Source organism: Typha latifolia, chromosome 3 (genome assembly GCF_019914945.1).
Source record: "Typha latifolia isolate L0001 chromosome 3, TyphaL0001v2, whole genome shotgun sequence".
NCBI classification, from domain to species: Eukaryota; Viridiplantae; Streptophyta; class Magnoliopsida; order Poales; family Typhaceae; genus Typha; species Typha latifolia.
Genome location: NC_133088.1, coordinates 13,330,714 through 13,343,646, shown reverse-complemented (window position 1 = coordinate 13,343,646; position 12,933 = coordinate 13,330,714). Strand labels below are relative to the sequence as shown.

General features: G+C 41.9%; 2 protein-coding genes across 2 annotated transcripts; both read left to right on the top strand.

Annotated features, from left to right (window-relative positions):
• The first annotated feature begins 362 nt into the window (after positions 1–362).
• LOC140784378 (very-long-chain aldehyde decarbonylase GL1-4-like) lies at positions 363–5,386 on the top strand. The gene is made up of 10 exons (XM_073131762.1): positions 363–558; positions 731–954; positions 1,570–1,802; positions 2,853–3,072; positions 3,164–3,539; positions 3,637–3,744; positions 3,921–4,121; positions 4,238–4,336; positions 4,797–4,967; positions 5,097–5,386. Exons 1-10 carry the CDS (start codon positions 499–501, stop codon positions 5,256–5,258), a joined length of 1,854 nt encoding a protein of 617 aa, XP_072987863.1. The 5' UTR covers positions 363–498; the 3' UTR covers positions 5,259–5,386.
• A 3,292-nt stretch (positions 5,387–8,678) lies between these two features.
• On the top strand, positions 8,679–12,377 carry LOC140784733 (protein unc-13 homolog). The gene is made up of 5 exons (XM_073132263.1): positions 8,679–9,267; positions 9,402–10,283; positions 10,409–10,867; positions 10,947–11,133; positions 11,225–12,377. The coding sequence occupies exons 1-5, from the start codon at positions 8,755–8,757 to the stop codon at positions 12,169–12,171; spliced, it is 2,988 nt and encodes a 995-aa protein (XP_072988364.1). The 5' UTR covers positions 8,679–8,754; the 3' UTR covers positions 12,172–12,377.
• The last annotated feature ends 556 nt before the right edge of the window (positions 12,378–12,933 follow it).

The window sequence follows — 12,933 nt, the reverse complement described above, 5'->3', positions numbered from 1 at the left end:
CTAGATAACGAATGTTTTAGATGTGGACATATTGGCTTTTGTGGCATTCATGTAGACTAGAAGTCGCAATAGTGAGGTAAATAAGTTTGCAGCTCACTTGTCTAGATACATTTTTTATAAATACCTACTACACCAAGCCAAGAAACTATCCAAAACATTATCATAACCGGGGTGAATCCACTCCCCATCCCTTTCTCCTAAAATTTGATTGGTTAGAAATAAGTAAAACACTCAATCTACGCAAAACCAGATCACACCTTCTTGCCGTCCATGTGGTTCTGACCGTTTGTACAACTGAGTTAGCTACTCATGTTTATTGCACCCTCCCTCCCTCCCTCCCTCTCTCTCTCTCTCTCTCCCTCCCTCTCTCTCTCTCTCTCTCTCTCTCTCTCTCTCTCTCTCTCTCTCTCTCTCTCTCTCTCAAGAGTTGGTCTATAAATACAAAGGTGAGCTTATAGTGTTGGTAGGAGTAAAGAAAAGAAAAGAAGAGAAGAAATTATGGCTTCAAGACCTGGCCCCTTGACTCACTGGCCATGGGAAAGGCTAGGCAGCTTCAAGGTATAATGCATGCACCTCTTCTAACATATGCCTTCCCCATCTTCTCTTTGACACCCTTAAGGCTAAGTTCGGATGCAATGGTCCTCTTATTTTTATTCCCAATATTTCTTGAGAAGCATAGAGGTCTCCAACTATATATTCTCAGTTTATTCTGGTTATTTTCGTGAAACAGTATGTGGTGCTTGCTCCTTGGGTGTTACGTAGTGTGCACATGATAGCAACCAAGGAATGGAAGGATATAGACTTATCCAACCTTGCCATCTTTGTATCCATTGTGTGGAGAATAGTCCACAACCAGATCTGGATAAGTTTATCCAGGTTTCAGAACGCCCGTAGCAAGCACCGGATCGTCGACCGGAGCATAGAGTTCGAGCAGGTGGACAGGGAGAGTAACTGGTGAGCTCTGATCTATCCTTGTATGTTTCAACGATTAAGCTGATAGAGAACGCCCATATCAAGTTTATAATAGATAAAAGATAAAAACCGCTATAATATACTAGTTTAAATTTCTAAAAGATGTCATCAATTATAACATGGTACGGAAGCAGAGGGACCTAGAATATCTGGGGACCCGAAGTGAGAGAGTTATTATAAAGTAAATCAACATCTCTCTCTATGAGCTTTAGCCTTGTTTCGCTTTAGGAATTACTTTTTCTTATTATATAGTATAATTTTTATTCTAGAAGCCTATCGCTATATTTTATATCAAATCAAATAATATTTACTATAACCTTATAAAATATATGTATATATATATATATATTTTTCTAAATTTTTTTACTTTACATCACATCAAAAATAACTATTACATCTTTATTTGTAGAATAAATGTCTCATTTTTAGAACAACAATCAGAAAAACCTTTTTATTCCTTAAGCAAACGACCTTGGCTTTAGGTTTTAAAGAAGAAGTGGTTTTGAACAACCCAAACTAATCTGGAATAAATGAGGTACAACAATGGTCCCGAAGCTCTTGTTGCGAAATTATTTATTGGTCTTACATGTGACACAGGGATGATCAGATCATCTTCAATGCCATCTTTCTCTATACGATAAACGCCCTCCATCCAAATGCTGCATACCTTCCAATTTGGAGAGCAGATGGCGTAGTGCTGATGAGTTTGCTTCATATGGGCCCGGTTGAGTTCCTTTACTACTGGTTCCACAGAGCTTTGCACCACCATTTCCTCTACTCTCGCTATCACTCTCACCACCATGCTTCCATTGTCACTGAGCCCATCACATGTGAGTATATCCTACAAAAGAGACCAAAGGTTATACATCAAGTTTGAACGTTTCATGTGTGCATCTTCTTAAGTTACATAATAGAGGTCATCGTTATGTTCATTAGTAATCTCTATTTGTCAGCTACATAGTTTATCTTTACAAGCCTATAAGAGATTTATTGCTTGTGGTCCCAAATTTATGTCGATGGTAAGAGCCCTAATTACCAACGTACCATGGCCATCAGACAAGTCTTGTCAAAGAACAGCTCACTATTTATGCATGTAAGAGTATTCAATGTTGGGTGACATGTCGAAATATCTTCTAAGAAATACATGTTCCATATGCTTCTATTGTAAAATGTGATTTTTCTCATAAATCGCCATTAGAAACTTTTATAATATCATAATAATTATTACATTTTAAAATAAATTATAGTTGTCTCCGAAATCTTCTAATCTAACTGATTACGGTTCAAACTAAACTTAGATTAATAACAGATAATTTTATTTATTTAAATTGTTTAACATGATTCTAAAGTTATATAATTTTACCGATCTCATATATAGTACAAGAAAAGCAAACCTAATTTTTTTGTAAGGAAAATAAATCAGTGATACATTTTATGCTTTAAATTTTAAGAAACACATATATTTTAGTCATTTAGACATATATATTTCTTCAACTCAATAACTATTTGTTAGGAATGTAATTTAAATATTCCATCAAAAACAAACTATAATGGCAATTTTTTGAAAGAGTTAAATAATTTAAGTGGCAGTCACAATTATGATTTTTTTAGGAATGTAGCGACAATTATGGTATTTGAATATTTCAGCAGCAATTATGTAAAAAAAATATTGTCTTGCATGTAGCTCTCTATGAGAGATTAGAAACATTATAGACTCCAAGCTATGTTGCAATCGACAGCATCTCTATATTCAGTGAACTCATTATAGAACTGGTAAAAAGAGACTCTGGAGTAAGTAAAAGAAAGAAAATAAATAAATTGTCAAACAACAGAATGGATGAGAAAGAATACCTGATGCTCATTTATCATGTCCTTGGCAGCTGTTATTCATCCATTTGCAGAGCATGTGGGTTATTCCTTCCTGTTCTCGATTCCAATGTTTGGAACCGTTCTAACTGGTACTGGTTCCATTCTGGGAATCACTCTCTATATTACATACATCGACTTCATGAACAACATGGGGCACTGCAACTTTGAGTTAGTCCCAAAGTGGATGTTCAAAGTCTTCCCCCCTCTCAAGTATCTGATGTACACTCCCTCGTAAGTATATATTAACTATTACTGTTAGACAACACAGTTAGCACTGCTTTAATTCGTGCAATTGATAACTCTTTCCATGAACTCTTCATAGGTTTCACTCTCTGCATCACACGCAGTTTCGGACGAACTATTCTCTCTTCATGCCATTCTATGACTACATATACAGTACAATGGACAAGTCTACCGATGATTTGTATGAGAAATCTGTGGAGGGAAAAGAGGAAACGCCTGATCTTGTTCACCTTACCCATCCGACTACCCTGCAGTCCATCTATCATCTAAGGCTTGGGTTTGCATCAGTTGCTTCTAAACCGTACAGCAACAAATGGTATATGATACTGATGTGGCCTGTAGCGTGGTTGTCCATGGTACTGTCATGGATCTATGGATCTACATTCACTGTTGAGAGGACTACGTTGAAGAAACTCAAGATGCAAACATGGGCGATTCCTAGATACAATTTCCAAGTAATTAAAGAAACTGCGTTCATTCTCTGTGTTTCTGAACTTTTAACCAGTGCTTCAATTCTCATCAACTGAGCTATTGATATCTTTCTTTCTGCAGTATGGCTTAACATGGGAGAGAGAAGCAATCAATGATTTCATTGAGAAGGCAATAGTAGAAGCAGATGGAAGAGGAGTTAAAGTTCTGAGTTTAGGCTTACTTAATCAGGCATGCAATGTTATCCTACTTTATTATCAACTATCCTAGAAAAGACATACATTCTACATAACATGAAACATGGAACTAAACAAATTGAAATCTAGTAAACTCAACATCAACCATAATTGGAGTAACTGATTATTTTCAAGGCATATTTTAAGTTCGTAACCTTTCTCCAATTTCAGGCAAAAGAACTAAATGGAAGCGGCGAACTCTATATACAGAAGTATCCAAAATTGAGAGTAAGAATTGTGGATGGAAGTAGCTTAGCAACTGCAGTGGTTTTGAACAGTATCCCTCCAGGAACAAACCAAGTACTTCTCTGTGGAAGTCTTTCTAAGGTGTCCTGCGCCACTGCTATAGCATTATGCCAAAAGGGCATCCAGGTAGAGTTATCGCTTCACCATACTTAGCTTTATGGACCATTCCCCCTGTTAATCTTGTGCAGCAGAATTTTTTTTTTGGTCTGTACTAAAGGGCAAACAACAACTTACTTGAACAGGTGATCATGCCTCGCAAGCATGAATACCATATGCTTAAGCCGCAAATGCCAGACAGGACGGATAACTTTCTTACATTCTCAAGCAAACAAACTCCTCAGGTAATTAAACAGATGTTTCTTTATGTTAGGAGCACTAGATGTCTTTATATGCCTCAAATAAGTATAGTAGCAAATGTAACAATATCAAATTGTTAACTCGAAGATAAAACTGAATCAATACGTGGCTGCACTAGTAGTTTTTGTCATAGAATGTTCAATTATAAGCTGGATAAGATATGCTACTGTGGGTTCTAATCAATACGACAAACATGACAAGTCATGGATACTTGGGCAGATAGAGGATTGAATTCTTCAAGACTCGTAGATTTGTGACATATAATACCACTAATATACTCAACCTTATAAATGTCAAAAGTGTAGAAATTGCATAGCTGTTAATTGCATACCGAAAGAATGGCATGTGGTGTTGCAACAAAGAATAAGGAGGGATATAGAGTAAAAGTTCCAAATTTCCAATCAAGTTGCACAAATTTAGGAAGGCCAGTACTTAACTGTGCAGGTGTGGATAGTAGATGGATTAGATGATTCAGAGTACAGAAGAGCACCAAAAGGCACACTGTTCATTCCGTCGTCACAATTTCCCCCAAAGAAGGTGCGCAAGGATTGTACTTACTATACCACTCCTGCAATGAAGATCCCAGAGACATTAGGCAACATGCACTCCTGTGAGGTAACAAAAAGTCCATAACTTCCTAAATTTAACTTAGCAAGAAGGTAGAAAGATGACAGATTCTTAAAATCTAAGTATACCATGAGCAGAGAAGTACATTCATAATCATGTACTATGATTGCGTTGCAGAATTGGCTACCGAGAAGGGTGATGAGCGCGTGGCGCGTTGCTGGAATAGTGCATGCACTGGAGGGATGGAGCATGCATGAGTGTGGAGGCAATATGATGGATATTGAGAAAGTATGGTCAGCTGCTATTCGCCATGGTTTCCTCCCAATTACGCAAGCTTGATATTTTGTTCTGAGAGGCCCAGTAGGGTGTATCCCTGAATGTAGTAGATAATGGTTGAATTTGGATGTTTATGCAAACTATGACGCTCTGTTTGAATATAAAGTAAGGGAGTGATCCCTTTTCCAATATGACATTATGGTTTGAACTGTTCTAATTATTTGTTAGACCGTTATAAAACTTTTCACTAGAATAGGAGACCAAAAATTACACAAGATCAACTTACTAACCTTCATCCAGATTACATCCAAAGTCTAAGCTCCTACTTTGTTAACAAGCCAATCAATAGCTTTATTGGCTTGCTAGTATGTATGAATAATTTTATAATTATTAAAATTGCTAGATAAGTTTTTCATGTAATATTTAATAGAGTTAATGGACCAAGGAAGCTTCGGATCACCCCCTCAAAATATTGACCAGAAGGAGAGAGTCTATTTCAAGCCAAATTATGGCGAAATTCTTATGTTGGATGCGCAACAAAGCTTCCCTAATTGCCACTAGTTCCACAATAGCAATCAACTTGTAAAGCCTGCAGAATAGAGCTTTCATTTGCCGGTCACACTATGAAACTAAACCCTCCCACTTTCTTCCGGTCAACGAATGACCCATCGGTACCGTTGACCTTTATCCATCGAGATGGTGGTGGTTCTCAACAAAGAGGAATAGTGTAGTTGGTTTCATGCATCCAACAAATAGTTTAGCATGGCATTCCTTGTTTAAGGATATAATACAAAGCCAAACCTTTTCATTAAGATATTCTCTTTCATTGCTAAATAGAACCGTATTGCATAATTTCTAGACATGTCACGGTAAGACAGCCATATAGCCCTAAAGCCTAACTTTTTGGAATGCAAGCTACTCGTAACCCTCATTGAGCCAAAATCCATCCATCCACCTATCCTCAAAATTGAGTTTAATTATCAAGTGGGTTGCTCACAAAATCTCAAAGAATAGTAGCTACTCTATGGTAGAAAAGTAAGTGGTTTATGATTTGTGATTTATGAGAGCAAATAGGGTGCTCGATATCTGTGACAAGGCCCATAATCTAGAGGTGAGTCGTAGGTAACTCTAGTAGAGTTGGTAGTTGGTAGGTGTTTTCTTCATGACCAAGGAGATTATAAGTTTAACTCCAACCTCAAATAATATTGTGGAGAAATTGTTTGGTGGTTTGGTGGCTTGGTTTAATGGCTCGACTCGGTTGATGGCTCCACAGTGTGGTTAACTTGGATGAGCATCTCGATAGCGCAATGACTTAGAGCAGGCCTTAGCGGCGTTTAGTTCGGAGCAATTGTTTGACGATATATATGGCTTGAAACCTAGATTAGGCAGCTTACTATATTAGCTAAAAGCTTGGTGGGACTTAAGTGCACATGTATTTAGGGAGGATCGGCTTTTTGTCCAGTTTATATCTATGCTCATTAATGATCAAAAAACAAAAGCTAGTTCCAAGCCAATTTTCCAAAAAAAGAAAAACAGTTTTGATTTTAGAAAGACCTTATTCTAGTCCAACCTTTTCATCTTGGGATTGCTGAATAGTTACATATTGTGGATTTCGAGAATGAACCTTTATAAAAGAAGTTAATAACTTCAACATCTCCTGAATTATACTCGATTTTCACGGGACCTCTAAACATTTTTAGGTTACAATACCCCTCCTAAACTTTTGACAAATTTTAATGTCACTGTCGTTAGTGTACCATAAGAAAAATTAGGTAAGTTAGCTTACATGGCAGTCATATCAGATGTAGTTAATTCAAAATGGCTTAAATGCCCTTGCAACTCTTATTTGACCATTTAATTAAATTAAGATAAAATATATATATATTGATATAATTTAATTTTCCAACCCTTGTATCATATTTAATTATTTTCCTCCCCCATTCACCATCAACTTCTTGCTTCCCTCCTCCCATAATTGCCGGGTGCGACGGTCTCGATGATGATGGCACTTCAATCCCTTGTAGTGGAGGTAGCAGCGCCAATGACTATGGGTGAGTTCTTTTGGAGCCGAAGGAGGTGGTGGGCCACAAGGTGGCTGTGGTGCTGCCGGACTTGGCCTACCAGGTAGAGGAGGAGGTGGTAGTGGCCCCAAGGAGGCGGGACTGACGACTCGATCTCTTCGGCGGCAATGACAGCAGTAGAGACAATGGCGTAGCTAGCCTAACCACCAGATCGATTGAGAAAGCCAAGATCTACAAAACTAAGCTCCATGATGCCACTGTGGCCTCTCGAGCTGCATGTTGTTGTTATAGGAGCGGTAAGGGTTCTCTGGCGACTTCACCTCCTTCGCCGCACAGATCATCAGTGGAGAGCGAGGAATACGACCCTTGAGAGCACAAAACTGCTCGTTACTATCGTGACCACCACCTTGGTCACGTTGCTCTCTTAGACGGAAACGGAGATGGAAGGAGAGGGAGAGGAGAAGTAGTAAGAGTGGGGGGAGGAGAAAGGTAGGAGGATGGGAGGGAGACACACATCTAGAGAGAATGACAGCGTAGAGGAGGGAGGTTAGTTGAGGGTAATTATGTAATTACTTTTAATTTATTTTATTTAAAAATTAATAATGTGATATACTTATTAGGGTTATAATAGTCATTAGTTGTATTCCATCACTGTAGTTTGTCATTTCATTTAGATCCAAAGTTTAGGGAGGACATTGTAACCTAAAAAAATTTAGTGGGTCTCCGTAAAAATCGGATATAATTTAGGGGGTGTTGACGTAACTAACCCTATATATATATATATATATATATATATATATATATATATAAGTGAAAAGTTAAAAGCATGTTGAAGTATATCTTTTGCCATGCCTGTCCGAGATCTAGAACATGAGTTTGACCTCTATAAATATATTTTGCACATATATCAAAATTAATTTTTAGTCATAATTCTTTATCGAGCCTATGCCTAGCTTAAATAAAAATTAGCCCACTTAGTATAGGCGTGTAGCCCATTAGTTAAACACATTCTTTGGAGCTATATTTTTTTATTGAACCAAGATATTTTCTTGTAATATTCATGCATGCATGGCAATTGTTTGTCCTTCTCTTAAACCCTCAGCTGAAGGATTCAGAACCCAGATTGAAAGTGCACAGTTCCGCCTGCGGGACTTCCCTTAAAGAAAAAAAAAAAGAAAAAAAGAAAAATAAAAAGCAACCACATTTAGGAATCCTATTCTGTCATGCAATAGCACAGAAATAGTTGCTAAAAAAATAGCAAACGTATCTTCCAACTCGATGCCAGGCCCTCAGAGCCACCCCAACCACAAAACTTTCTTGGCTCTCTTATTTCTGTTGCAACCCCTACAACGTTGGCGAGGAAACCCAAAGCCAAAAGGCTCTCCGTATCTCTTTGCTTCCTCTCTCTCCTCCCTTCCAGTAACCACAGCTAGAATATAGGCACAAACATTTGCCATGACGTGGGAGTTCTTCTCTCCTTCCATCTGACGGGGCCCTTGGCCCTGCCCCGATCGACCACCGGACCGCTACCTGGCTGAATGGGGCGTCAGCCTTCTTTCTCCTCAGCTTCCCGGTCGGACACTGAGGCTGACTGCATCATTGAGATCGATTGCCCCTTCGGACAGCTCGACACCCTCGCCCATGTCGATCTCCGCGAGACCGCCTACGAGCTGTTCTTCATTTCTTGCCGCTCGTCTCCTGGTTTTGGGGGCTGTAGGAATGGAGCCCTCAATTCCCATGGGTTTGCAGAGAGCGCCGGTGGTAGTTGCGGTGGTGAAGGGTCACCTACAGGAGGGGGGCCGAGGGGTGGGACCGGGATGATGGTGGTGAATAGTAGGATCAAGAAGGCCCTTGGGTTGAAGACAAGGAGGTCGTCGCCGCCGATGAGGACAATGACCCAGTCGGCGGCGGTTGGTTCCGGGGGCCAAAGCTCTCCAGGGAAGGTGAAGCGGCCGATGACGTCAGCAGAGATCATGAGGCTACAGATGCGTGTGACTGAGCAGAGCGACAGCCGTCTTCGGAAGACCCTCATGCGCACCCTCGTCGGCCAGGTGAGCCTCTCGTTTCCTACACGCACGCACACGTTATTATTCTAGAATCTTACATGGTTCCATCGCTTAAATTTGAAATCAATTTGGACCAAACTATCACGGATTTCTTCAATTCTTCTTGCTTCCATTAACAGACAAGCAGAAGAGCAGAGACCATTATCCTTCCTCTTGAGCTTCTTCGCCAGCTGAAGCCATCTGAATTCAATGACCTACAAGAGTACCACCAATGGCAACGGCGCCAGCTAAAGATCCTCGAAGCAGGGCTTATCTTGCACCCATCAGTCCCCATAGACCGAGCAAAATCTGCTGCACTTTGTTTACGGGATGTCATCCGATCAGGTGACGTCAAGCCCATTGATACCAGCAAGAATTCTGATGCCATGCGCAATTTGTGCAACTCTGTGGTCTCCTTAGCATGGCACAGCTCCAACGGTACTCCCACTGATATATGTCATTGGGCTGACGGCTACCCGGTCAATATCCACCTCTATTTAGCACTCCTCCGATCCGTATTCGATCTCCGTGAAGAGACTGTTGTCTTAGATGAGGTCGATGAGCTCCTCGAGCTAATGAAGAAGACATGGTCTACTTTAGGGATCAATAGGATGATACACAACGTTTGCTTCACTTGGGTGTTCTTCCAGCAGTATATCGTCACAGGGCAAGTGGAGCCGGACTTAATCTGTGCTGCCTTAGCAATGCTGGCCGAGGTGGCCAACGACGCAAAGAGAGCTGACCAGGATAGTTGCTACTTCAAGGTCCTCTCTAGTGCCTTAGTTACGATGCATGAATGGGCTGAGAAGAGAATGTTAGATTACCACGAGAGTTTTGATAAGAGCTCAGCGGGCAATTTGGAGAACGTACTCTGTTTGGTTCTCTCCACTGTCAAGATCATTAGTGAAGATGTTGGAAGTGGAGTTGGATCGGTTGAGCTGGACACCAGTGGGATGATTACTTCCTCGGCCAACCGGGTGGAGTACTACATTAATTCTTCAATGAGGAATGCGTTTAGCAAGGTACAAAATCTTGTATTTCACTTCTTTAGTACCCTTTTCCCTTACCATGTTATCATGAAGACATCTTCTGTTTTCATGTTCAGAACTCTTTGATTGATTGTCTAACAATGGAATGCCAATTGTAGATACTGGAGAATGGAATGGGCCATGCTGATAGTATGATCATTCAAGTAGAGGAAGATCCTAGCCAAATTCTTGAGCGACTTGCGAGAGACACAGAGCAGTTGGCTCTGTATGAGAAGGAAACATTTAGCCCTGTGCTGAAGCGATGGCACACCGTTCCTGTCGCCTTTGCGGTGGCTTCCCTCCACGACTGCTTCGGTGTCGTATTGAAGCAGTATTTGGTTAAAGTCACCAGTCTTACAAACGAATTGGTTCGCGTCCTCCAATCTGCTGGAACATTAGAGTCCGCCCTCATAGAGATGGTTATTGAGGACTCCGTGAAGTGCGAACATGGCGGGGGAATTGTGACGGAGATGGTCCCTTATGAAGTGGAGTCCATTGTGGTGGGCCTCCTCAAGACATGGATAGAGGAGAGGCTAAGAATCGGGAAGGAGTGCGTGAACAGAGCAAAGGAAACAGAGGTGAGTGCACATTGCTGATACATTTGCCTACAAAAACGATGTTCACTGCTCAACTTCTGAATTCGGCTACATATTTCAGAGCTGGATACCGAGGTCCAAAACAGAGCCATATGCCCAGTCTGCTGTGGATCTAGTGAAGCTAGCCAAAGCGACTGTGGATGAGTTCTTCGAGATCCCAGTGGGAGCCAGAGATGACATGGTTCGAGAACTTGCTGATGGCTGGGAATCCATCTTCCATGACTACACTACCTTTCTTGCAACGTGTGGTATGATCTTGTCCTACAACATTTAAGTCCTCCCTATGACATCTACCAAGATAAAAAGATATTCAACTTACGTTTGTGTTGCATGTACAAGGGGCCAAGCAGAGCTATATCCCGACCCTCCCTCCCTTGACAAGGTGCAATCAGGAATCAAGATTCATCCGGCTGTGGAAGAGGGCTGTGGCGCCGTTCAGATGGCGTGATCGTTGCCCTCGAAGAGATTCGTCGGTGTACGGCCACAACCCGCGGCCGTCCACGAGCCGCGGCACGCAACGCCTCTATGTCCGCCTCAACACCCTGCACTACCTCCTCTCCCACCTCCACTCCCTTGACAAGTCGCTCTCCTCCCACGGCCCATCCCCCTCTGCCAACCGCCGCCTCGGCCCCGCTAACCACCTCGACCTCGCCCGCTCCACCGTGCAGTCGGCGATTCCATACGTGTCGGAAGTCGCGGCCTACCGCCTCATCTTCCTTGACTCCCACCATTCTTTCTACGACGGGCTCTATATCAACGACGTAGCCAACTCGAGGATCCGCCCGGGGCTCCGCAACCTAAAGCAAAACCTCACTCTCCTAGTGACGGTTCTCACCGACCGGGCGCAGCCGCTTGCTGCGAAGGAGGTCATGAAGGCCTCGTTCGACGCGTTCCTCATGGTGCTGCTCGCCGGGGGGAGCGAGAGGGCCTTCGCGAGGGCAGACCACGAGACGATATTGGAAGACTTCAGAAGCCTGAAGCGAGTGTTCTGCATGTGCGGGGAGGGGCTCGTGGCCGAGGAGGTGGTGGAGCAGGAGGCGGAGGTGGTGGAGGGGATAGTGCAGTTGATGGGGGAGGCGACGGAGCAATTGGTGGAGGAGTTCAGCATCGCGGCTTGCGAGGCGAGCGGGCTCGGCGGGGCGGGGCATAAGGTGCCAATGCCGCCGACGACCGGCAGGTGGAGCCGGGCAGAGCCGAACACTATACTGAGGGTGCTGTGCCATCGGAACGATGACACGGCCAACCAGTTCTTGAAGAGGACGTTTCAATTGGCAAAGAGGCGGTAAAAGGAGTTTGGACTTTGGAGTTGGAGGTGCACTACTTAGAAGCAGCAAAAGCGATACATTTGTTTTTTTCCATCCATAGTATAGCTAAGCATTCTTGCTCTTGTACCAACGTGTTAGAAAGAGGTAAAAAGGAAGAGTGGTGGTACTTGGTACTTACTCTCTCATGTTTGTGGAGATACAAATCCAATTATTCATTCTTTCTTAAATGTCTTCGTGGTCAAATCGGCAAGTACTACTTATGGAATGAGTATTCTTTCAACAAAACATATGCCGCATAATTGACCTTGTGAAGTTATGAAGACTAATCATTCGACACCTGTGAACTCATCAGGGAGGACCAGGCAGGGTTGGCAGAGCTCGAATAGTCTAAAGTCTGCATTTTTTGTGTGTGCAAATATACCTTAAAAGTAGGTACCGAACTACAAATATGTCATTTTGAACAGGTCAACGTGTGTGTGTCCATGTACTTATATCGTGTTCGAGGTACAGCATGATATCCATCTCTTAACAGAGAATTAAGATAAAATCTTTCCACTTCTAACATAGTATTAGAGGAGTTTCTTAGGTGAATGAATAAGAGAAAAAAAGCACAAAAATAACATGAAAGGGCGACGAAGATCTAGACAAAGATCTAGCGGGTTTTATTATGTAGATCACAAGAAGAGTATAATACAAGAGAGAAACTAGTCTCAACCAAACCTGAGAACTTATCCCTTTATTAGATTTCTCACAAATTCTTGTAGTATTAGGCTGTGTTTTTTA

What these genes read in the sequence shown, in the direction of transcription:
- LOC140784378 (XM_073131762.1), top strand. Translation starts at nt 499, where the DNA reads ATGGCTTCAAGACCTGGCCCCTTGACTCACTGGCCATGGGAAAGGCTA. An exon ending in TATCTGATGTACACTCCCTC is followed by an intron (nt 3,073 to 3,163) that starts GTAAGTATATAT and finishes AACTCTTCATAG; the next exon opens with GTTTCACTCTCTGCATCACA. An exon ending in GTTTAGGCTTACTTAATCAG is followed by an intron (nt 3,745 to 3,920) that starts GCATGCAATGTT and finishes CTCCAATTTCAG; the next exon opens with GCAAAAGAACTAAATGGAAG.
- LOC140784733 (XM_073132263.1), top strand. Translation starts at nt 8,755, where the DNA reads ATGGGGCGTCAGCCTTCTTTCTCCTCAGCTTCCCGGTCGGACACTGAG. An exon ending in TGAGGAATGCGTTTAGCAAG is followed by an intron (nt 10,284 to 10,408) that starts GTACAAAATCTT and finishes TGCCAATTGTAG; the next exon opens with ATACTGGAGAATGGAATGGG. An exon ending in TACCTTTCTTGCAACGTGTG is followed by an intron (nt 11,134 to 11,224) that starts GTATGATCTTGT and finishes TGCATGTACAAG; the next exon opens with GGGCCAAGCAGAGCTATATC.